We start from the raw sequence: 22857 nt of genomic DNA on the forward strand, positions 1-22857 counted from the left end.
TCATTCTATATTTTAAAATCAAAAGCAGAAAAAAGCAGATCAATTAATTACGAAACTTGTAATAAGACCTCAATATTCATGTGAAATTCTTCGTTGATTGCAATCTGAGGTTCATTATGAGCCTAACAATAGGTCAAACAAAGACTATAGTTATTTCAAACGTGAGGATGACACCCTAGATGATATCTTCCCAGAGCAAGGCTAATCCTAATGACTAGATTATGGAGGTGGGGAAAGCAAAAGGTTTTTTTTGCTCTAAAAACTTTAAAGGGCTCTTAAGGAAAGAGCATTGGTCTCATGTGACATATCCAATAGCCTACAAAGCTTGACAAAAAAGAATCTGCTTTTCTTGTCTTCCTTTTATTTTGTGGCCTTGAGAGCAACGACCACTTCCTTTTGAACTGCCAATATTTAACTAGCACAAAAATCTTGATATCTTCGCTCTACAAAGACCACCTATCTCTGGCACACAATTTATGTCGTTTATTTCTCTCTAATCTATGCTCGTGTAATAATACAAAGCGTAAAGGAATAGATGGAAGAAGAGAAATATGTGCCGGCGAGTTCAATGCGGTGCGGTGCGCGAATCATGTCGCCCGAAATTGTGGAGATAGGAGAAGATATCAAGACTATTACTAACAGCATAGATGGAGTCAGTCATGATGTTTATGTAGCTGTTGGTAAAAATGACACAGATGTACTGAAGTGGGCTCTAGATCATGCTGTTTTACCTGGAGCTCAAGTTTTTCTAGTCCATGTTTTTCCTCCTCTGACATATATTCCTACACCAGGTAAAACTTTGTGCTCTACTTCTGATAGAATCCATCATCAAGTTTAGACGGATTAAATTCTTGCTGTTCTGAGGAAGGAAAGATGTTATGCTTCTGCCAGTGACATGGTGTAACAACACATCTGATCAACTAAAATTATGAATATCTGCAGCTCGACAGGTTACTCTGTATTGATAATGCTAGCTAGCATAACTGAGTGATAGGGATATTGTTCTGATTTTTTAAATCAAGGCTTTGGAATTATTGAGTCCCCATTTGGTAATCCTTTTTATGCAATTGAACACTTATGAAGATGACTTGAATATACTTTTGGCCAGAATTAATATAGGGGAAATTTGATTATGCAAATCAGCCTTTGGCAATATTGTGTGGACTATCGTATTGCTATCCGATTAAGAAGAAGCCATTGAAAGCTGTGTTAATTAACACTTAACAGGATTTATTTTCCCTTAATGCATTGATTATTTGAATAATTAGATATCATTAAGCTGCTAGGCTGTGCTGGCTATAATGACCATAAATAATGCACTGGATGAACAAGCAGGGTGATTCTCTCACTTGCCACTCCCCTGTACTGTAGAACAGGGCAGGTTTGAGTACTATTTTGCAGTGCTTTAAGCATTTCTAATTGCTTGTTGACAGTTGGAAGACTATCTAGGAGCCAATTGAGCCAAGATCAGATGAGATTTTACATTAATGACGAGAATAACAGAAGAAGAAACCATTTGCAAAAATACATTAGCCTGTGTGCCGATGCCAAGGTGCAGATATTTAATGGCAACTCTATGATGCTACTCAGTGACACATCATTCATGCACCAAAAGCATTGATATGATCAGAACTTCTTTCATGTGACAGGTGACAGTGGATACAATGCTCCTGGAGAGCAATTCCACTGCCAAAGCTATTCTAGAGCTCATTCCCGTTCTCAACATTAGACACCTTGTCATGGGAACTAAACGCTTGCCTCGCTCAAGGTACAGATTCTTGTTTTCTACGCAGCCCCCCGTGACATATTTCTTGTGTTTTCTGAGATTTGAACAATCTAGACGGACAGAGAAAGTTGGTTCATTGTAGTGACGAAAGAGAACTCTTCAAGGTTAAATCAACAAGGCATAATCAGCAAAAACAATCTATGCTAATAACTAAACCAATTGATAAGTACAACTCTACGTGACACTGTCACATACTCGCAGACCTTAATTATCAACAATTCATTTAAGGATTCCACTTCCATCCTTGCAGGCTACTAAGGAAAAAGTTGGCGAAAGGAGAATTTGTGAAGAAGAATGCTCCAGACTACTGTGAGGTTAGTATTATTCATGAAAGCAAGAAGATCATGGACGGTCAGCATGGGATAGAGCCGGTTTCATCCTGTCCCCAAAGACCTGATGTCATCCGCAACTCTGAAAAGAAGTTTTTCGACCTTGCATGCTTTTCAGGCAAGTTGAAGTGAAGATTATATGTTAATGTATTGTGCACAAATGGATATTATGTATACAATTAAGAAGCAGTTTAACATTTACCTAATTGTTTCGTTAAAATACTTAGAACTTCATAGAGCCAGACCACTTTGCATAGAACCTTTTTTCAAAGGCTCAAAGCTTCTTCTTTTTCTCTTTTTTTTCCTTTTTTGCCTGGTTGTATAGAGAGAGCCTGAGAAGACATGAAATGGGACTTTGAAGCTATAAATATGGATAATAATGTTATCTCATCAATCTTATTTAATAGTATTTAGTATCGTGCAAAAAAATGCTAGATTTCCATTTAATGATCTTCCTCCTCCTTGTCGATCCTTACCTCCTCTGGTTTGTGGGTGACCATGACCTTTTCTTCTCCATCCTCATCTTCTTCTCCTTTTTTTTTTTACTTTTTTTTTCTCTTTTCATCTTCCCTCTTTCCTTTTCATTTGCCAGTCTACATCTACTAAACTTGACTATCTCTACGAGGTTAACCTCTTAAGATAATACACAAAGAAATCTTTTTCTGTTATCCTCCGTATTAAAACTCTCATCAAACAATCCTTTCCTATGGCAAAAGAATATGTTCAGGTTTTCTCTTTTGACCAACATAAAATTCATGCTACTTCTCACCAGCAGTTTGTTACTTTTGAAATTCCATCTGAATTTCCAAGCCAATGGATTCCTCAAGGCTATACATATATTCATTTTGATGCTATAAGACTAGTATTGTTTTATCATAGCTGTAAAGGCTTGATGCAGCAAGATTAGCTCTTCTAGATACTAGATATCTAGAGTATCAACATGCATGCATTGGATCTCTTGAAACCACACTCAATTGCGATACAGTAGTTGTTACTTTCTATCCCAACTTCAATATGACTTTGGATGACCCTCAACTCCATCATTTTTTGAAAGTCCAACTACAGATTACTGGTATTGATCAAGTTTTAGACACCTATCAAGTCACTCTTCTTTATCAAATGGCTTATAGGGTCCAAAATCATGCCTTTAATTTAGTATTTCATGTTACAAATGATGCTTTGCTTATTACTATTGATACCAAACAAAGAGCCACCTATACTCATGTCCTATGACAAATCCCGAAAGAGAACTTACAAAAGTTACTCCCCTCTTCTTGGATTCCAATTATGAAAAATTTGTTTCAAAGCTCTATTCTTATACAATCCATAGAACCTAAGTTCACAAAAAAAAAAAAACTAATGGTACTCTTGAAATTATCTTCAAGAAGGGAGAATCATCCACTTCTCCACTAGGAATCTTTTTCTCCTCCATCTCGATGATGCAACTAGCTCAAGATCCTCTCTTAGTACCTGTATAATCCTTATCTAAGGATGGTCTCATTGTCTATTCTTTTGCTCAGATCAACCATGTTTTTTAGGACACTTATAATTATAACAGTTGTCGTAATCTAGACATAAAAGATAACTCCCCCAAGCAAAAAAGGAAATCTTCCAGTAAGAAATTGAAAGACAGCTACAATCAAGGAGATAGGACAGTTAACACTCTGGTACAACCCTCTGGAAAATTTAACTATCTTGTCAAATATACTCCTTCCTCTTAGGTAAATCCAGAACAAGTTCCCACAATCTCCATGTACCAACTTACAAGACCTTATGATGATGATTTTCCTGCTTTACCAGAGCAAGTCAAAGACAGGGTTCACACTCTTCCACAAGTTCACAAATCTCAAGGCGTAGATGTTGATGGCCGTCCTAGATAAGTCATCCAAGCCGAAGCAGTTCTCAATTAGCAAAGTCAAAATGCCATTGCCTAAAATTCTGTTTTTTTATCGAATTGTATCTAAGGTTGACTTGGTACAAACTAATCTAAAAAGGATGATAATTTCAATTGACTCTTGAATTCTTCATCTCGAATAAATGTGTGTTGAGATTTAACAAAGGATCTCTACCATCTAAGAGTATTTACTCATTTAAGCTTCCAATGGCAGATATATAGACCCTCAGAAGAAACACGAGATCATGTCTCTTAAAACCCAACTTAAGTCTCTTCAGGCTGAATTACCCAAATCCACATCTAAGTCTTTACCATTTCCTGAACCTTTACAGACCAGGATGACCTTCTATTATCCAAACCCTTATTAGGCTAAACATTCCCCTTCCTACAAACCATAACCTCCACTTATCATACCTCAACTATTTGAAAACCCAGACACAGAAAAACTTTTCAAACCTCTCTCCAAAAGAGATCAAAGAAAAACTCTAGTATCAACCACTTTTAAAAAACTCAGATCACCAGCCCTTATCATCTCTTCATCATCTAATGCTTTTAAATTTATAAAGAATGAACCTAATAATCTTTTTCAAAACTCCTAAGACCCTTATCAACTTATGATCCAGTCAAACCAATTTTCTAACAATATCCAGTTTTGTCTTACTACCTATTCCCACCAGACTATTCCTAAAATATTTATCAATGAATCTCTTGACAATACATATGAAGAAGAGACTCTTAATGATGAAACTTTTGTAACTTCTAAAGAATCTTTCACTTAGGATGATTCTTCTAACATTTGTTATATGCCAGCATTACTGATGGCTTATCCTCCTCTATCACAAACATCAACTCCCCAATCATCATGGACTCGGCAAGAGCCTACGCCGACCTCTACCATAAGAGTTAGTGTGGATGAACTAGTTAGCAATGATGATGAAGTAAATCTCAATCCTCAACATTATCAACCTCATATCCATTCTCCAAGTACAAGTGGTTATTTTACTCTAGATGATATCTTACGAGTAAAATGGCAAGACAGAATCCTTGAATTTCATTCATGGCTAACTAGTTATATGCTCAAGGATGGCGCAACCCTCAGGGATACATTACAAAAATTCTCTACAAAGTTCTCTAACACCTTATGGGACTGGTTTCATCCTTTAGGTGATTACAGGCAAATGTAATTTGTGAACAATGCATCTCTTTCTGAAGCTTTGGGCTAGCTCCATTATGAATTCCCTAGAGAAGCTATAGATGACAAAGAAATAGCACGGTATGAGTACTTCAAAATAAATTGTTGTTCATATTTAAGATTTGATCTTAAAAGATATTTTAAAGAAATGTGTCGATAATACCATATTCTCTTTGGTCTTGATGTTCCAAGCCTCAAGCATTCTTTTTTGGCATCCATACCTAGAGATTTGGCAGATGAAACTTTCAAATTATTCAAAACCAGAAAAAAGTTAATTGACAACTAATCTCTTGCCATCATATTTTATTAGGTATTGGAAGCACTTAACAAAATGTGTGATCAACACAAATATTTCACCAAGATATTACAGCTTGATAAAACTATGCTCCATGCTTGCAAATGACCAGATTTGTTGATTAAATGTTCAGATAATGCTGATTGCAATTGTTATATTAAAAGGGCATTTCAAGAAAATCCATAGATCTTTTTTTATTGGTCGTAAGAAGAACTAGAAGTTCTTAAGATGCGACCACACTAAACACCTTATGCATTTCACTCCCAACTCCAATAGATGTTTCATTTGTAAGTGCAAAGGTCACTTTACAAAGACCTGTCTACAAAAGAAGACCTAGTTATTGAAGTTAATTGATTTTTTAGCCCAAAATACAAAGTGCAATCCTAATGATGATGAAGTTGAATCCTTATTCTCGCTCATAGATGAGATCACTTCTGATACCATAGCTGCTGCTGCAGATGAAAGTTCTAATGATGAGATCTATGAACTTTGCCAAGCCTAACCTTCCATTACCCCTTCGCATCCAATACCTTTAGCCCCTATTACCATTCTTATCTCCACATATGCTAAGCCCATTAAAGCCATAACCTTATTTGACACAGGAGTCTATAAAACCATTATTAACCACTTCCTTGTTCGGTTCTACATAAAGAATATTTTCGAGCTGCAGATAATCAAGTATTCTATACCCAATTCAAAACTAAAAAGGCCTATTACCATATAAATTATGCCCTAATGTTCAGTCAAAACCCATATCTTTGGTTCTCATTTACTTGAAAAAGATTTTGTTATTAGGTTTGCTGTTTATTTCAAATTCAAGTTCAGAATCCTTCTTTATGGTATTCAGTATAAAACCCATTTTCTCCCATATACAATTATCCCTTCAGTCTATGAAATCCAACACTCTATCACAGAAACCACTACACTTTTCAAACCTAAATTATGCAACATTCATGTTCAAATTCTCGCCAAGAATTTCGTGCTAAATGTTCTCATCCATTATGGCAAAATCCATAATTCTTTTATTAAGCTTCCTTTCAAGCTTAATGAGGACATCAATTCCATGAAAGCCAATCATTCAGGAATGAATCTTGAGCACAAGATGTTAACTCAAGATGAATGTGCCTAGTTATATGCCTAAGGTCTCATTGAACCTACAGACTCACAATGGTCTTGTGAAACCTTTTATATTAATAAAAGGTCTAAAAAAATAAGGCAAGCTCAGGTTGGTAATTAATTATCAACCCTTGAATCATTTCCTGTAAGATGATAAGTTTCCTTTGCCAAACACCATGACATTATTCTCATACTTTCACATTGCTAAAGTTTTCTCTAAGTTTGATCTCAAGGCTGGATTTTGGCAACTTGGCATCCATCTTGATGACTGGTAAAAAACAGGTTTCTACATATCAAACCATCATTATCAATGGCAAGTTAAGCTTTTTGGTCTTAAAGTGATACCCTTATTATTTCAAAAAGCCATGATTATAGTATTTGAACTTATGATTCGATTAGTTTTAATCTACATTGATGATGTGTTACTTTTCTCTAAAGATGAGGAGTCACATACTACTTTGTTAAAGCAATTTGTAGATATTGTTCACCATTATGGTATCATGCTTTCTGAAGGCAAGATGCTTATTTATTAAAAGGAAATCGAACTTCTTGGCATGATCTTTGCAGATAGTGTTTATACACCTGGCAACCATATAGTTGAAGAACTCCAAAAGTTTTTAGATGGCCCCCTCACAAGAAAGCAAGTCCAATAGTTTTTAGGAATTATCCAATATCTGAGAAATTTTATCTCTAGAGTTGCACAAATAACGAGGCTACTTCAACTCATGCTAAAAAAAGATGCAAACACTTGAATAGAAAAACAAACTCAAGCAGTCAGACAATTAAAGACAGCCACAAAAAATTTACCTGCTCTAATCATTCCATTAACAGAACAATGCAAACTCCAAACTAATGCTGGTGACAAGTATTGTAAATACAGTCCTCCTAAAAGACAAAGATGGCCACCAGCACATATATGGCTATAAAAATGGGTCATTCAAGGAGTCAAAAACCTATTACCACTCCACTTTCAAGGAAATCTTAGCTGTAAAGTATGGCATCTAAAAATTTAAATTTCATATGGCAACTTATCACTTTATAGTTGTCATGAACTCTTCTTTCCAAAAATGTTACAGTTCAAGCACAAGATGTTTCCTCATCCACAGCTTCGAAGATTAATTGAGTAGTTTTCCAAATATACCTTCACAGTCGAGCATATAAAAGAAAACAAGAACTTGATCCCATACATGCTCACCAGACCACCTAAATCACAAACACTACTCCTTCCCTTGATTCTTATGGTTTCCTCTTCCTATCCTCCTCCACCTGAACAAGACTTCCTTATAAATGACTTACCTCCCCTTGCCTAAGAAATGGTTCTTAACCACACTCTTGACCTTCAGGTAAAAGAAAAACTATTTAGCCTTCAAGACTATCTTTTTCTCAACTATGATATGTCTTCCCTTTGTTTTCAAAGACTAAGTATCCATCCCAAATATCCTTTCATTCTCCTCTTCACCTTTAAAGCTATTGGATTGTTCCCCAAAGAACTCTACTTTTTCTTATGGTATTTCTGTCACCTGTACCATATTGCTGTTGAGTTTCCTAATGATTTTTTTTTTCAAATTCCTTAGGACATCTTGGCCGGCAAACTCGTGGAACTATACTCTAAACTTCCTCACTTAGTTCTACAACCCACACAATGGATCTTTCTTCTCCAACAGGAAAAATCTAAATGGCCCCATGCACAAACCTACTGGATTAAAGTACACCGCAGTACACTTCATAATAAATCTGTTAAATAAGCTTTTGTCCATCTGTTCTTTATTTTTATATTCTATAGGCCTTTCAAAGCTTTAGCTGACAATCTAATTATGAGTTTTCCACAGGCTATAGTATACAAAACTCATCTATACTCCTTGTATAAAAACCCTTTAGATAACCTTTTGAACATCAGGACCTTGCAAAAAACTGTATGCCTTAATAATAACATTATTCCTAATGAAATGTGGCCTAAAAGAATAAATCCTGATGAAGAAATTGATTATGATCTGCATAACCTTCGATATTCTGCTCATCTTCATAACTTGCAGATGTAGTACAAAAATAAAAAACTCAAGCAAATAATTTTAGGAATACCAAAGCTCCTAAAACCATATGAGATGGAAATGATTATAGACGATGACTATATGCTGACCCTACAAGTTCAAACTATTTGTGATCACAATAACCTGTCATACTATAATCTCTCTCCAGATCAGGATAACTTGTGCATTATTAAGTGTGCTGTAGTGCTTTCTGATGTAAGGAATGATGTAAGCAAAGCCTCCAAAATAGTATAAATAGAGGCTATGTGTAATGTTGTAAGGCAGAACCTTGGGAGGGTAGACCTTGAAGGAGAAGCCTCTTTAATTAAAAAAAAAAAAAACTTGCTTTTCTTATTCTCTATTCTTCAAGCCCTTTTTCCTCTTTACATTTTAAACTAGAAGCTTTTGTTATCATCAGACAAGACATAACTCCAGGAAGTAGCTATTAGGTGCCTACAAAGTTTATAAAGAGATTTGTGAAAATTTAACCACACAATAATGAGGTACATATTTATAAAATCTTATATAACCTACTTCACGGATTGAATGAATCAATTTAAAATGATAAAAAATTAAAATAATATCAATTTAAAAATAAAATTTTAATAAGTTAAATCAAGTCTTATCTAATTTAATTTAAAACTCATTCTATACTAAATCTTAGATTGATTAAATCAATTTTTATCTAATTTAATTGAAAACTCATTCTATACTAAATCTTAGATAGACTAATTACTAAAATGATGATGATTTCTTTTAGACTAGTGTCATGCCCACACTCATTTACATGTCAAAACAATTTCTTTACCATTGCAAAAAGAAAAATACAACATCAGCGAAGTGTTTCATATAATAAAAAAAAGTATGAATTGATATATTTTATTTTAAAAAAAAAAATTTAATCTTATAAAAAGATAAAAAAAATAGAATTAATAAAAAAATAATGTGGAGTAAGGTTAAAAAAGGTTTACTTTTAGTTAAATCTTTGTTACCTAATTAAAAAACAACCTTTTTTTTCGCACTTTACTTAAATGGAATAATTGTTTTTTAAACAATAACTTATCTTAATATCCTTGATGTCAAGTATTGGAAACACGATTTTAATATAATAGATGGTGATAAAATATATTAATAAACTTAAAAAAAGTTATTACAATAATTAAAGGCCAAGTGAAGTTAAGAAATTGAGATAGCTCAGGGCTAAGTCAGAGTTAATTTAGAGTTAATTTAGAGTTAATTTGATTAATTTGGTTTAATATAGTAGAAAAGAATTTTTACGCGGTGTTATTTTTTTATTATATATTCAGATGATGATTTTTTTTATTAACTTTGATTAACTAAAGTTAAATTGTAAAATCAAGCGATGCACAATAACTCATGTTTTGAGTTTTTTAATCCAAATATATAAAAATAATTAATAATTATAAATAAAAAAATAAAATTTTCTCTCGTAGCTTAACCATAAAAAAATTACATATTAAAATAATAAAAATTTGAAATGTGAAATCTTATTAATAGTAGAAGGATTCAATTAATTAAATAAACACACTATGCATGGACTCACTTCTCTCTCTCATCTTTTGACGGATTCAGTTTCTATTTTAATATAGAATAACAAACATGAAAATAGCAGGCATTTTAATCAAATGCATTCATTTTGATGAATTGTAACTCAACTAAGTCAAATAAAAACTTAATTATTATTATTATTATTATTATATGAAGCTAAAATGTGTGGTGTTTTTACTGTTCACAAAAACATTATTCATCCGAACTACAATAGTGTAATTTTTTAAAATCTTCAATTTGATCCTCAAACCTCTTTTTTCTGCACAATTAAGCCCTCTTAAAACCAAAATAGAGGCCAATTTCATTTTTTTTGTAAGGAAGGGTTGAATTGAAAAAGAGGATTGAAGTGAAAAAAAATGGGTAACATGGGTGGCAAATTGAAAATTTATGTCAAAAGTTCATTTAAGTCCCCTATATTTTTTAGCTATTAGGTGATTGGTCCCTTGAATTTTATAAAATTTAATTTTGATAATTTACTCTTTTTCAATCCTTTTTTGGTTGGAGGAGAGAGATGAGATCGCTAAATTCCGCTTTAAAGAAAGAAAGTGTCTATTGATGAGGAATCTCACTACCAAAACTATTATTTTTTTGTGTTAAATAGTACATAGGATGATGAGAGTTAATATTAGGTGTTTTGTTATCTTGAAAACAACTAAAAATCATATCTGAATTTGAAATTTTTTTTTATTTCAGGTAGATTTCTGGTTTTTAGGCGGCTTTTTTACGTTTGTGTGGCCATTGATTGGTTTAACAAGGCATATAGGGTGTTTCCTAGGTGTTTTTAGCCACAAATGGGTTGAAAATATGTTTTTGAGTAAAAAACAAAGGACCTTGTTTTTTTTGTTACCATAATGGCCAGATTTTAAGGATTAACAGATGACACTTCAATTTTTTTCTCGATGCATAAGGAAAATGATGCGCAAGTCATTGCTTAATTGGGCCACGCGCTAGTCCTAGCCTATTAAACCCGGCAGTACCTAACATGATTCTCTTAAAAACAATTAATTTGTTTCTTCAAATAATGCATTAGTTGATATTTTTTTAAATAAATTTTGAATTCATGTTTTAATTAGTTTGTGATGATTTTGTAATGATATTGGGTGAGTTTGTTTTTAAATAAGATATGTATGATTTATTTGTGATTTTTTCTTAATTTTATATAGAATAAATTTTTTTATATTGATTTTTTATAATATTTTGTATATGCACACGGGGTGGCTAGGTTCAGCCTAACCACATGGGCCAGGTTGGGCCCAGCCTAAAAAAAATTCTTCAAAAATATTTTTAAAAATTTGTGATTTTTCACAAATATTTTACTGTATTTTGATCAATATTGGTTTGTATTTTTATACTGTAAAGATATAAATGTAGTATTAAAATACCTGATTTTTTTCAAAACATTAAAAAAATGTTTTGTTTTCATGCTTACTGCCAAGTCTCTCAAAAAATTTAAAAAAATCATATTATATTTTCATACAACAAAGAAAATTTCAAATATATGTCTTGACATGTATTTTGCTTTTAATAACCAGTTTATTAAAGTCACGAGATGTATTGACATGTATTTTTCTTTTAATAACTAGTTTATTAAAGTCACGAGAATTAAGCCAATATTTCAAAAATTCTAAAAAAATTATTTTTTCTTTTAGTATCTGGGGTTATGACCTTATATGTAAGACGTATTCTGGATATTAAATTATTTTGTTGACGTTAGAATGGTTAGTTTTTACCCGATAAGATAAGGATCTCTTTACTGAAAATGACTTTTCTTAAACCATAGACAGATCAACAACTAGAAAACATGACAAGACCTTAGATTTTATCAGACAATAAAACAATACAGCTTATCTTAGGTAAGGCATATTTGAGGTACTAATACCTTCTCTTTACGCAACCAGTCTTCGTACCCAATCTCTGAGACTAGTTAAGGTTCCTAATAACCAAAATATTAGGTGGTGACTCCCATTCTATTTTTCACTAATAAAAAATAAGAATTTCTTTTCTCCTCACATTTGTTAGATAGATAGATAAGATAAAATATGAGGGTCGATGTTTTCTCCGTGACGCCGCACACGTACGATAACTCATACTATTATTCATGCATTAAAATCTTCATATTTTTACATAAGAATATAAATTTTAATATCCATTACACTTAAACATCTTTATATATTCTAAGTGTTATTGAGTGAATTTTAGATATATAAACTTCAATTGTATCATCTGCTATTTGAGAGAGGCTTCCAATAATTGTTCAAAATACCTAGCGACAGTTAACTAACTAATTCAAGAATCCAAACACTTTATCTTCATGGGGCCACAAGTTTTTAATCTCCAATCCACTAAAATAAAATCAGTAATTAAAGACAAGGCTTCAACCATGAAAGAAAAAACATAATTTTAAAACAAAAGTAAAATTACCAAAAACCCCATAATAACAGTATGATGACAATAACGGCATGTTCTTCCACATGGTCATCACCTTTGTTCTCTCATCTACTTCTTGGTTTGTTGAAGCAGACAATTGTGGTTTCTCATACCAATTTGGCTTCTTTGACAACTGTGGTTTCATCAGTACATTGTATCACATTAATTTTTCTGAAGTAGGAGGGATGTTTGGTGGGTGGGAGTTTAGATTTGTAGATTATGGACTCTCCTTGTTCACAGAAGAAAAGGTGGTTTCTTAGATGATAGTGTTACTAAGAACTGGATGACTAATAAATTTCGAGGGTTTTTTACACTTTGATTGCATTTGAAAAAAGAGGAGCTATTTTGAAAAGTTAAACATCCCCTTTTTCTAAAAACTCCATTCATGCTTGTCACTTAACCCTTGATTTGAAATGAAAATTAGGAGAGATATGAAATTAAAATTAAGAGAGACATATTAGGATAAGAGAGAGAGTATTAAGTGTGAGTTTATTTCTTTTCATATATTATATATAATGGTAATTTTATCTTTTAATTATTTTTAAATTTTTTGTTTGACCTGGGGTATAAAGTGTAATTTTTCAATGCACAACAACAAAGTAAAAACACAATCAAATCGTGAGAGGTTTTGTGTAATTTTTTCTAATGTAAAGGAATTCTACAACTGATTTTCATGTATACTAAATTTCTTCTTTAGATACATAAAACAAAATTTCTCTGCACATGAATATCATTTAAAAATAGCTCAACAAATTCTAGAAAGATTAATCATATATTTGTCCTAGTATTTTATAAAATTTCTTGATGTGAACCCTGAATTATTATTTTTATTTACTTGATTACTTTACTCAAAAAAAGAAACTCTATTAGTATTGTCCTTCATTCCATTTCCATCTAGGTAAGCATATTGATAAATGAATGTTTAATGTTTTTTTTCTGAAACTACCCTTCAAAAAAATGATTAAAAGGCGGTTGTGACTCGTCATCTTAGGGCTCGGTGAAATGCTAAACTTTAGGTATTAGTAGGTCACACTAAGTTTATGCTCTTTTTACTCTAAAAATTTTTTGGATTTCTTGATGGAATCATAAGTCAAAAATATTTTATTATAAGAAATAAGATATATTTTATTTTAAGAAACTAGAGGTATTTTATCCTAATGAATTAGAGATATTTTACTAATTCACTAATCATTTTCCTTTCTATGAAGAAAGAGACCTCGACGGTTGTAAAAGGAATCAATATAACTTCCACTAGCTAAGTTTATAATCTTCATTCTCTATTGCATATTTATTTTTAGAGTATCTCTCTATTATATTATTATATTTTCTTTCAAAAAATCATTGGCTTAATCAAAGAATCCTCAAATTTACCAAAAAAAAATTTTTTACAGGTATCAGCCACTTACCTCTAACCACCTTAGCTAGGAAGAATGGATTAGATTTTCAAAACTAAAAGTTAATTGATTATCAAAAATATAAACCTTGTTACCAAGTTAATTTGATTTTTAAAGACATCATCATATGTGTTTAATGAATGTAAAAGGAGCATCTGTCACGCTCTTAAATAGACCCTTAATTATTCTTTACAAAGTTTCTTAATATGGTGTGTGTGTGTGTGTATAAGATCAAATTTAAAGTTTTAATAAATATGTGTTTTAAAATTTTTTAAAATTTTTCAATCATCAATATTTTTTTTGTAAAATCCTCAATCGTTATTTCTTCACTTTGTACAATCTTTCTACTTTCAGAAGTTTTAGAGGTAGAGAAAGCAGAAATAGAATTAGTTTTATAAAAAACAAAATCCATAATTTATAAAGATAAACTAGAAAGCATACTGTAAGTTATATAGATTTATTGCCCTAACTTGTTTTAAAGGAATTTTCAAGTTAGAAAGTCAAGAATAAAATTTGTATCTCCTTTTATATATTTAATATCAAAGTAAAAAAATATTTAAAATAGCTTGTCATCGCGCAAAAATTTATTTTGTAACTAAATTCTAAACATTTTTTTGGAAAATTTCTTTTGCAGATTTACAGTCAACACATAAAAAAATTTGGTTTAATAAATCGCTCTGAAATTTTATATAACAAAAAACAAAATGCAATATCTATTTCGCTTTTAAACAGACTTTTTGTTATTCTTTATATAATTTTTTAATATGATATGTGTGTATATATTTGAAAGTATGATAGATGTTGTTTATCTATACACACACATCACATTAAAAAATTATGTTAAAAATAATTAAGGGTCTGTTTAAGAATACGATATAGGTTGTTTCTAAAGTGTTTTTTATTTAAATATAAATAAAAATATTTTTTTAATTATTTAAAATTTATTTTTTCTATTAGTATATTAAAATAATTTAAAAATTAAAAAAATCAAAACTTTTTAGAAACACGATGGAAGGATGATTAATATATTCCTAAACAATAAAAAAATTGAGTAGAGGTGTCACAATAACAAAATATTCTCAAACAATAACAATCTTTATCAGGATAAGACTTATTATTCATCTGAGCGATTATTGTTGAATCGACTTGTAAAGAGTGTTTGTGATAATAATAAAAATTAGTTTTTTAATTTTTTTATTTAAAATATATTAAAATATTTTTTATTTTATTTTATTTTTAATGTAATATATAAAAATAAAAATAATTTTTAAAAAATATCAAAATTTCTTGACACCGCTGCAAACACACACTAGTTTACAAACCAAAAGGCAAAAGCGGTCGCTTTAAAAAGTAAACTAATCGGAGGAGTAAAGTAAATACTGAGAAAAAAAGTTATTATTTCCCGCGATCTGATAAATAAATAAAAATTTCAGTCTTCTTCTCATTCCCTTGTCCCTAAAAATTAGAAGAAAATCGAATAAACCCTAGCTAAGCCAGTAAGCAGAAATCAAATAGCTGCCAATGATGAACCCTTACGATAACCGGTACACCGACCCCGACTCTTACCGTCACCGTCGCAGGCATTTCCATTCTGTCTCTGTTTTAATCGAATCTCTTTTTCTTTTTTCCTACTCTTAAGTTTCAATTTTTAAAAAAAAATTTGGATTCTTATGGTAATCAGTTCTTTTTTCAGTGATTTAATCGGCCAACAGCCTCCACTGGGGGCCACTTACGGTCGCGGTGGACCTGTTCCTTATGGAAGTGGAGGTGGTCCTCTGCCTCCGTCTTTTGCGAGTAGAGGAGGTCCTGCTCCAACTGGTGGAGGTTATCCTGCGTTTGAGCCCCCTGTTAGTGGATTCAGTGTTGGACGAGGTGGTGGCGGAGGAGGAGGAGGGAGGGGAAGGGGGTTCAGTGGTGCCCGTGGATCTAATTTTTATACTGGGGATAGAAGAAATGATGCTGGTCATGGGAGAGGCTGGAATTCTGGTTCTGGCCGTGGTGGTGGCCGTGGTGGGAGGGGGTATGGTGGTGGTGGAAGAGGAGGCAGGCATGGAGGGGGAGGGCCAAAAGGAGAATTGGATAATATTGCACTTCCAAAGCAGGATTTTGGGAATTTGGTACCTTTCGAGAAGAATTTCTACATTGAGAATCCTTCGATTAGGGCTTTGTCTGAGCATGAAGTGGTGATGTATCGTACAAGAAGAGAGATTACTGTTGAAGGCCATGATGTGCCTAAGCCTATTCGCCTGTTTCATGAGGCCAATTTCCCTGGTAATTCAATCTTTTCACATCAATGCTAACGTGGTATATTTTGAAAACTGTGTTTTGTTAGACTGATTTTTATGGTTTTATGTCCTAGATTACTGCTTACAGGTGATTGCTAAGTTGGGTTTTGTTGAGCCAACACCAATTCAGGCTCAAGGGTGGCCGATGGCTCTTAAGGGTAGAGATTTAATTGGCATTGCTGAGACCGGTTCTGGTAAGACATTGGCATACATGCTACCAGCTTTTGTGCATGTTGCTGCGCAGCCTCGATTGGGTTAGTATTGATGCCTTGTTAGTTAAGTTGTATTTTTAAAATTGCATTATCGTATTTAGTTGTGTGGCATTTATTGTTTTGTACTTTTTCTCCGCATAGTACAAGGTGATGGTCCGATTGTGTTAGTATTAGCACCTACCAGAGAGCTGGCGGTTCAAATTCAAGAAGAAGGTTTAAAGTTTGGTTCACATGCTAATATTAGGAGCACTTGCATATATGGTGGTGCTCCCAAGGGACCCCAAATTCGTGATCTCCAAAGAGGTAATTTACTCTCTTTTTTTGTTGTTTAGTTTTTATGCTATTAGCAAATTGAACCAGATTGAGACTGGTGGAGGGTGGTAATGATTCAAGATCTGTCTTATGCCAGGTGTTGAGATTGTCATCGCTACCCCTGGTCGACTAATAGATATGCTGGAAGCTCAACACACAAATTTGCGAAGAGTCACATACCTGGTGCTGGACGAGGCTGATCGAATGTTGGACATGGGGTTTGAGCCTCAAATTAGGAAAATTATATCTCAAGTAACCATCTATCTTTAGCTTCATCTTTTATATGATGACCTTACAAAGTAAGGATTTCTATGAAGTTTTTTTTTTTTTAATTTAACTAATTTAACTCCTGATAATCTTGTAATCATTTCCAAATAAGTTAACTGTTGGCTTGGAGCTTTGAAGGTAGTCATGTTAATGTCTTTAAACATTTAAAGCTCGATTTTTCTGCTAGCGTTTTTGAACAAGTTAATGCGACTTTCGCCTCTAGATTGAACTGCATTGTTAGCATGGGATCTGGTGTCATTTTCTGTGTATCTCAAAATTCACACTGAATAACTTGGATTTAAAAAAATATTCTTACTGAACTAAATTGAATGTTGGTGGGATATTTAATTTTGTAGGTAAGTAATTCATGCTGAACTGAATTGTATGTTTTGCCAGAATGCCAACCCAGAAACTGTTACTAAAATGGAATTTCATCAGCTAGGAAGTCCTTTGACACTGACTTCTAAGAGGTCTATTTTTGTTGCAGATTCGACCAGATAGACAGACATTATATTGGAGTGCAACATGGCCCAGGGAGGTTGAAATTTTAGCAAGGCAGTTTTTGCACAACGCTTACAAGGTCTCAGTTTTAGCTGTTCTCAATTGATGCCATATAATTGTTTTGAGTTTATTATGGTCCCATTACTGTTGAAAATTTTACCTTGTTTAGGTAATCATAGGATCGCCAGATTTAAAAGCAAACCAATCTATAAACCAAGTTGTTGAGGTCGTCATGGACATGGAGAAGTATAATAGGTTTGTCATGTCAGCTTGTTGCAGGGTAAAATTGATGTTTTGGCAAGTTGATGTAGATGCTTTAATGTCTTATCTGTGCAGGCTGATAAAATTGCTGAAAGAAGTGATGGATGGAAGTCGGATTCTGATTTTCATGGAGACAAAAAAAGGCTGTGACCAAGTTACAAGGCAGTTGAGAATGGATGGATGGCCAGCATTATCCATCCATGGTGATAAAAACCAGGCTGAAAGGGATTGGGTCCTGGCGGAATTCAAAAGTGGCAGAAGTGCGATAATGACTGCCACTGATGTTGCTGCACGGGGTCTTGGTAGGATCATTATGTGTTGGAATCCTAGGTCTATTTGCATCTGTCTAGAAATTTGAAGATAGGCAAGTCGGCCGGCTGCTATCCAGTTTTCCCTGAATATAATTTGTGGTATGGGTGCAAAGCGAGCTGCCAGTATGCATAATCACCCCCTGATTGCTGTACTAACTTGTAAGCATGGCTCTTTGCTTCAAAGGGATTTTAAAGTTGGATTGAGAGGCATGTTGGTTTCTCATATTCACTAGAATATCCCATAAGTTTGCCTTGCTTGGAGCTACGGCAATTTTATAGCTCATGTTACATGGACACAGGGAGCACTGTCCATTGGTATTGTGGACAGCAGTTTTAGATTTTGTGGAGTGTCTGTTTATCATGGAGATGTCATTGTATTCTGTGGGCTGTGGAAGTTGCATTTCTGTTTTTTAATGGAAGTAATAATCTAGAAATCTGGCTTTAGTGAAGTGGTAATTTGCATGAATTGCCTAATATGACACGGCTTCAACTAACAGGTGTCTACGTAACATGTTTGCAAGCGATTGTTGCCCATCCACAGTTATGAAGCTGGTTTATCTTGGCAGCCGGGTTGACTGACGTATGGTTTCTAGATTGTTGGATATGAATATAGTGGCAGTGAAGCTGCTCCTTATCCCTGCAAAAGGTTAAGGTGGGCACATTTATTTCATGAATGTGTTGTCTTAAATTGATCACTTGGATGTTAGAGGTGCAGTGATAAGGGGGTGTTTGTACGTTTCTTGGGCTGGAATCAGGTGTCATATTGGCCAAAAAAACTTCATAAACTCAGCATGCTCATCCTAGGAGGTTTTGGTCCAGAGTTTTATTTAGCTATCTAATCTGAAGCTTGATAGCTTTGGTTCTGAGATTGAAAATCCTGAAAGCAGAGTTATCTTTTGATCAAGGGTCAAAGAATATTTACATTTTGTGCAAATGATCTCAAGTAGAATGAACCACCCTTCATATCTGAGTTTGTCTTGTGTCCTATGGTCCTACACTTGCGTGCATGCAGTGAACTTTATGCATTAATTCTTTTCACTTGACTTCTACTCCAATTTCTTGTAGATGTGAAGGACATAAAATGTGTGATCAACTATGATTTTCCTTCCAGCCTTGAGGATTATGTTCACAGGATAGGCCGAACTGGTCGGGCAGGAGCTAGGGGAACTGCCTTTACCTTCTTCACGGATTCTAATGCAAAGTTTGCTAGGGGTCTAATTAGAATTCTGCAAGAGTCAGGGCAGATTGTGCCTCCAGCATTATCTGCTTTGGCTCGGTCATCTGGTTCTTTTGGAGGTAAAAGTTTATGGATTTGTTAATTCAGGCTTGAGTGTAAGGTCGATACAAGGATTATGAATCTCTTTCTATTTCTCTTGTTCGTAGGTTCTGCAGGTAACTTCCGTTCTAGAGGACGAGGAGGCAGCTTTGGCAACAGGGGTTCGATTTCAGGATCTAATACTGTGCCTCTTGGTGCTCGTAGACCTTGGTAATTTAATGAACAATTTCAGCTTTTCCATAGTCTTACCATATATTAGGAAAACCATCTCTGTGGTGGATGCTGCCTTGGTGTTGATCTTTTGTTTTGACGAGATGTGTTGAAAAATCATAGTAAGAATCCCAGAACTCGTACAGTTTAGGAATTCATGTATTGGCAAATTCATATGCATGTGATTGTAACTTTAGGTCACATAATTTACGAACTTACGTGCTCAGGTTATTTGTTGTAGTTGATGAATTCTTGATATAATCAAATATTCATGTTAGTAGAAATGTATTAAAATAATATTTTTTTTATTTTTAAAAAATTATTTTTGATATTAGTACATTAAAAAAATATAAAAATATTATTTTGAAAAAAAATTAAATTTTTTTAAAAGTAATTTTAGAAGGCAAAAACAAATAGAGATTTGTGAGCTTTTTTATTCACTTCTCCAAACTGATTTATCCTCCCTTTTGTGGTTAATACAAGTTTCTAGTTCTATAGCTTTTTAATAATAAAAAATGCCTTGCAATTTCCCAGTAGCTGGTTTTCAAAACAATAAATTAATAATTACTGGTTTTCAGCTCAACAGTCAACTCGAGATTTTTTTTCAAAGGCCGATTAAATGACACCTAACCTGGTTTGTAGTAATTTAGAAGTGTTTTTGTATTAAAAAATATTATTTTTATATATATCTAAATAAAAACTACTTTAAATAGCCGTTACACTGCAATAACAAATAAAAACAAAACTGAGATATGAGGATCTTTGCCTTCGTATTTGTCCAATTTCCATCAGAAAAATCTTCCTGCATGTTCGAGAAATTGTCTTTAACATGAAGAGGTAACAAAAGAAGCGAGTTTATTCGCACAGCACATCATACTTGTACATTGCCCTCCACTTTAAAACATCAACTCAAGTCTTGTAATTGTGAGAGATCTTACTACTTCAAAAGAGATTATTATCAGTTCAAACTCCTTTCCAAGTAGATCAGTCTTTTTATCTTGTGAGCTCTGGCTCTTATTCTTGAATGTGTTACAAAATATATATAATTAACTCAACACATTCAAAGAAAGCAATAATTAACTTGACATTCAATATTCCAAGGTAATAAATAGTTCAAGATTTACTGAGTTGATCTTAAATGTAGGAGCTTTCAACGAGTTAAATTTGTAATAATTTTATTTGATTAATTGAGAAGTAATGTTTAGGGATTAATTTAAGAAAATGAGAAGAGGTTGAGGAATGAATTATGATTAAACACATCTATAGATACTTCTTCGTGAACTATTTTTGTAGACTTTTTCTGTACTAATCTTGACTCGTTAATTCATAATTCATAGTTGAGTTGAGAAGTCCGTAAGTAATGCAGGAATTAATATTTCTTATTCACAAGTCAAGATGAAATATAAGTCATCTGGATAGAAAAATGTGGGTTTATTTGTAGAATAAAAGAAAAAAAGCAGTTTCACTATTTTTTTTTATTTTTTTTAACACCTTGTGTTAATTTTATGTATATACATTTTTAGAAAATGATCACAAGTTGTTTTTTAAAGTTAGTTTTACTTGAAAATACATTAAAATAATACATATTTTTTTATTTTTAAAAATTTATTTTTAACATCAACACATCAAAACTATTACAAAAATTCTAAAAAAACGCTTTCAGAAATAATCTATATCCCTGTAGCAAAATCCTTGTCGTGACCGGGTCTTCTTTACACACACACACACTTGTGTGCTTCAAATCCAGGGGCATGCTGCCCATTGTTTCAACTTGAAAACATAAATTTTCTTGCAAGAGGATTTTATCATTTAGGGGGGCAGCTGATATTTCAAAATCGGGAAGATCCAAGCCTTGAACAATGATTTCCAGAGCCTCAAACTTTGAAATCTGGAAGCACTCTCAACCTTTTAGTCGTCACTACGCAACGTTGGAATGTCAATTTTCTTAGATATTAAGTAGCCTGAAACGTCCCTTCAGACTTTGTCGATTTCAATCGATCCATTTTCTTTATATATACAAAGAAAATGTCACCTTTGATCCCAGATCTGGAGGGGCTCTAATGAGGACCTGTCTTAATCGTCGCATTGCATAGAATATGGCCACTTGCTCCTTTCTTCTTCTTTTATTTTAATACATCAGAGTTGTCAAGCACTGTATTACCGAGAGACTGCAAATCCTGTACTGATGTTTTGGCCTATTGTGTTTCCATGCCGATGCACTTTGAACTCGAGACTTGATGAGTGATTGTGCTGTGTAACCCCTTCCCACCAAAACAAAAAAAAAAATAATGGTATGGATAAACATTAAGGACTTTTATATATTAACGTCCTCGATTTCTAAATCTTTTTTTTTTTGCCATAATATTTTTTTTCAAAAACATTTTATCACAATCATAAAAGCAGCTTTTAGCTAAAAAAAATGATATTACAATAATTTTAATATAAATCTATTAAAATTATAAGAATTCATTTTTTTTCGTGTTGTTGTGAATCATTTTAGTAATGTCATTAAACCCGACATGGTTTAATGAGTCAACCCTCAACCCAACTCCTTACTTAGCTCATTAATTTAATAAATGTAAAAATAATTTATTTAACTTAATTAAAACCTGAATAGACTAAAAATATAAAAATAAAGATGCTATCATTTTACTTTTAAAAAATATCAAGACGATGTTAATTTAGATCAACTCAAATCTTTAAGATGTTGTTGTCTACTCTTTGACAATATCGTTAATTTCAGCCAAATCTATTAGCTTCATATAATGATCCATTAACTTAGCCTGTGAACCTATCCTCGAAATTAGGCCACATTTTAAAGAGTTGACCTAGTGTGACCTAAATATCCTAATAGGTGCATTTATGACTGAGTAAACTCGGTTAAAACTCAATTTTTATTGTTTAGAAAAAATTAAAAATGACATTCATTTAATGTTTTGCTTAAAAAAAAATCTAAGAACAATAATATTTTGTATAGACTTGGGTTAAACCGATTAATCCGCTATTGCCATATTTAATAAACTTACTTTTTTAAATCTAGTTTTTATTTAATTAAAATATTATAAAAATAAATCTACAACATTTGACTATTCAAGTATTAAGTCAAATTCGTAGTTTTTAGGATACGAGAGAAATTGAGATATTTTTAAATATACTCACTCCAAAAAAAAAATAGATTGTAACATTAAAAAAT

General features: G+C 32.7%; 2 protein-coding genes across 4 annotated transcripts; both read left to right on the top strand.

Annotated features, from left to right (window-relative positions):
- The first annotated feature begins 310 nt into the window (after positions 1-310).
- Positions 311-2519, top strand: LOC105142059 (U-box domain-containing protein 33-like). The gene is made up of 4 exons (XM_011049510.1): positions 311-791; positions 1434-1552; positions 1650-1768; positions 2037-2519. The coding sequence occupies exons 1-4, from the start codon at positions 536-538 to the stop codon at positions 2245-2247; spliced, it is 705 nt and encodes a 234-aa protein (XP_011047812.1). The 5' UTR covers positions 311-535; the 3' UTR covers positions 2248-2519.
- Positions 2520-15343: 12824 nt separating this feature from the next.
- On the top strand, positions 15344-19944 carry LOC105142060 (DEAD-box ATP-dependent RNA helicase 30). Of its 3 annotated transcripts, none has more exons than XR_845500.1 (10): positions 15344-15609; positions 15723-16300; positions 16389-16568; positions 16668-16829; positions 16936-17090; positions 17593-17685; positions 17776-17861; positions 17943-18337; positions 18676-18830; positions 19244-19332. XR_845500.1 is itself a non-coding variant. In XM_011049511.1 (10 exons), the coding sequence occupies exons 1-10, from the start codon at positions 15551-15553 to the stop codon at positions 19666-19668; spliced, it is 1878 nt and encodes a 625-aa protein (XP_011047813.1). In that variant the 5' UTR covers positions 15346-15550; the 3' UTR covers positions 19669-19944. The 3 variants fall into 3 exon arrangements, 1 of the variants encoding a protein (XP_011047813.1); XM_011049511.1 differs by lacking the exon at positions 18676-18830 and adding an exon at positions 19562-19944 and having other exon boundaries at positions 15346-15609; positions 17943-18169; positions 19244-19474; XR_845501.1 differs by lacking the exon at positions 18676-18830.
- The last annotated feature ends 2913 nt before the right edge of the window (positions 19945-22857 follow it).

The sequence above is a fragment of the Populus euphratica genome, unplaced genomic scaffold (genome assembly GCF_000495115.2).
Source record: "Populus euphratica unplaced genomic scaffold, PopEup_1.0 scaffold222.1, whole genome shotgun sequence".
Lineage (NCBI taxonomy): Eukaryota > Viridiplantae > Streptophyta > Magnoliopsida > Malpighiales > Salicaceae > Populus > Populus euphratica.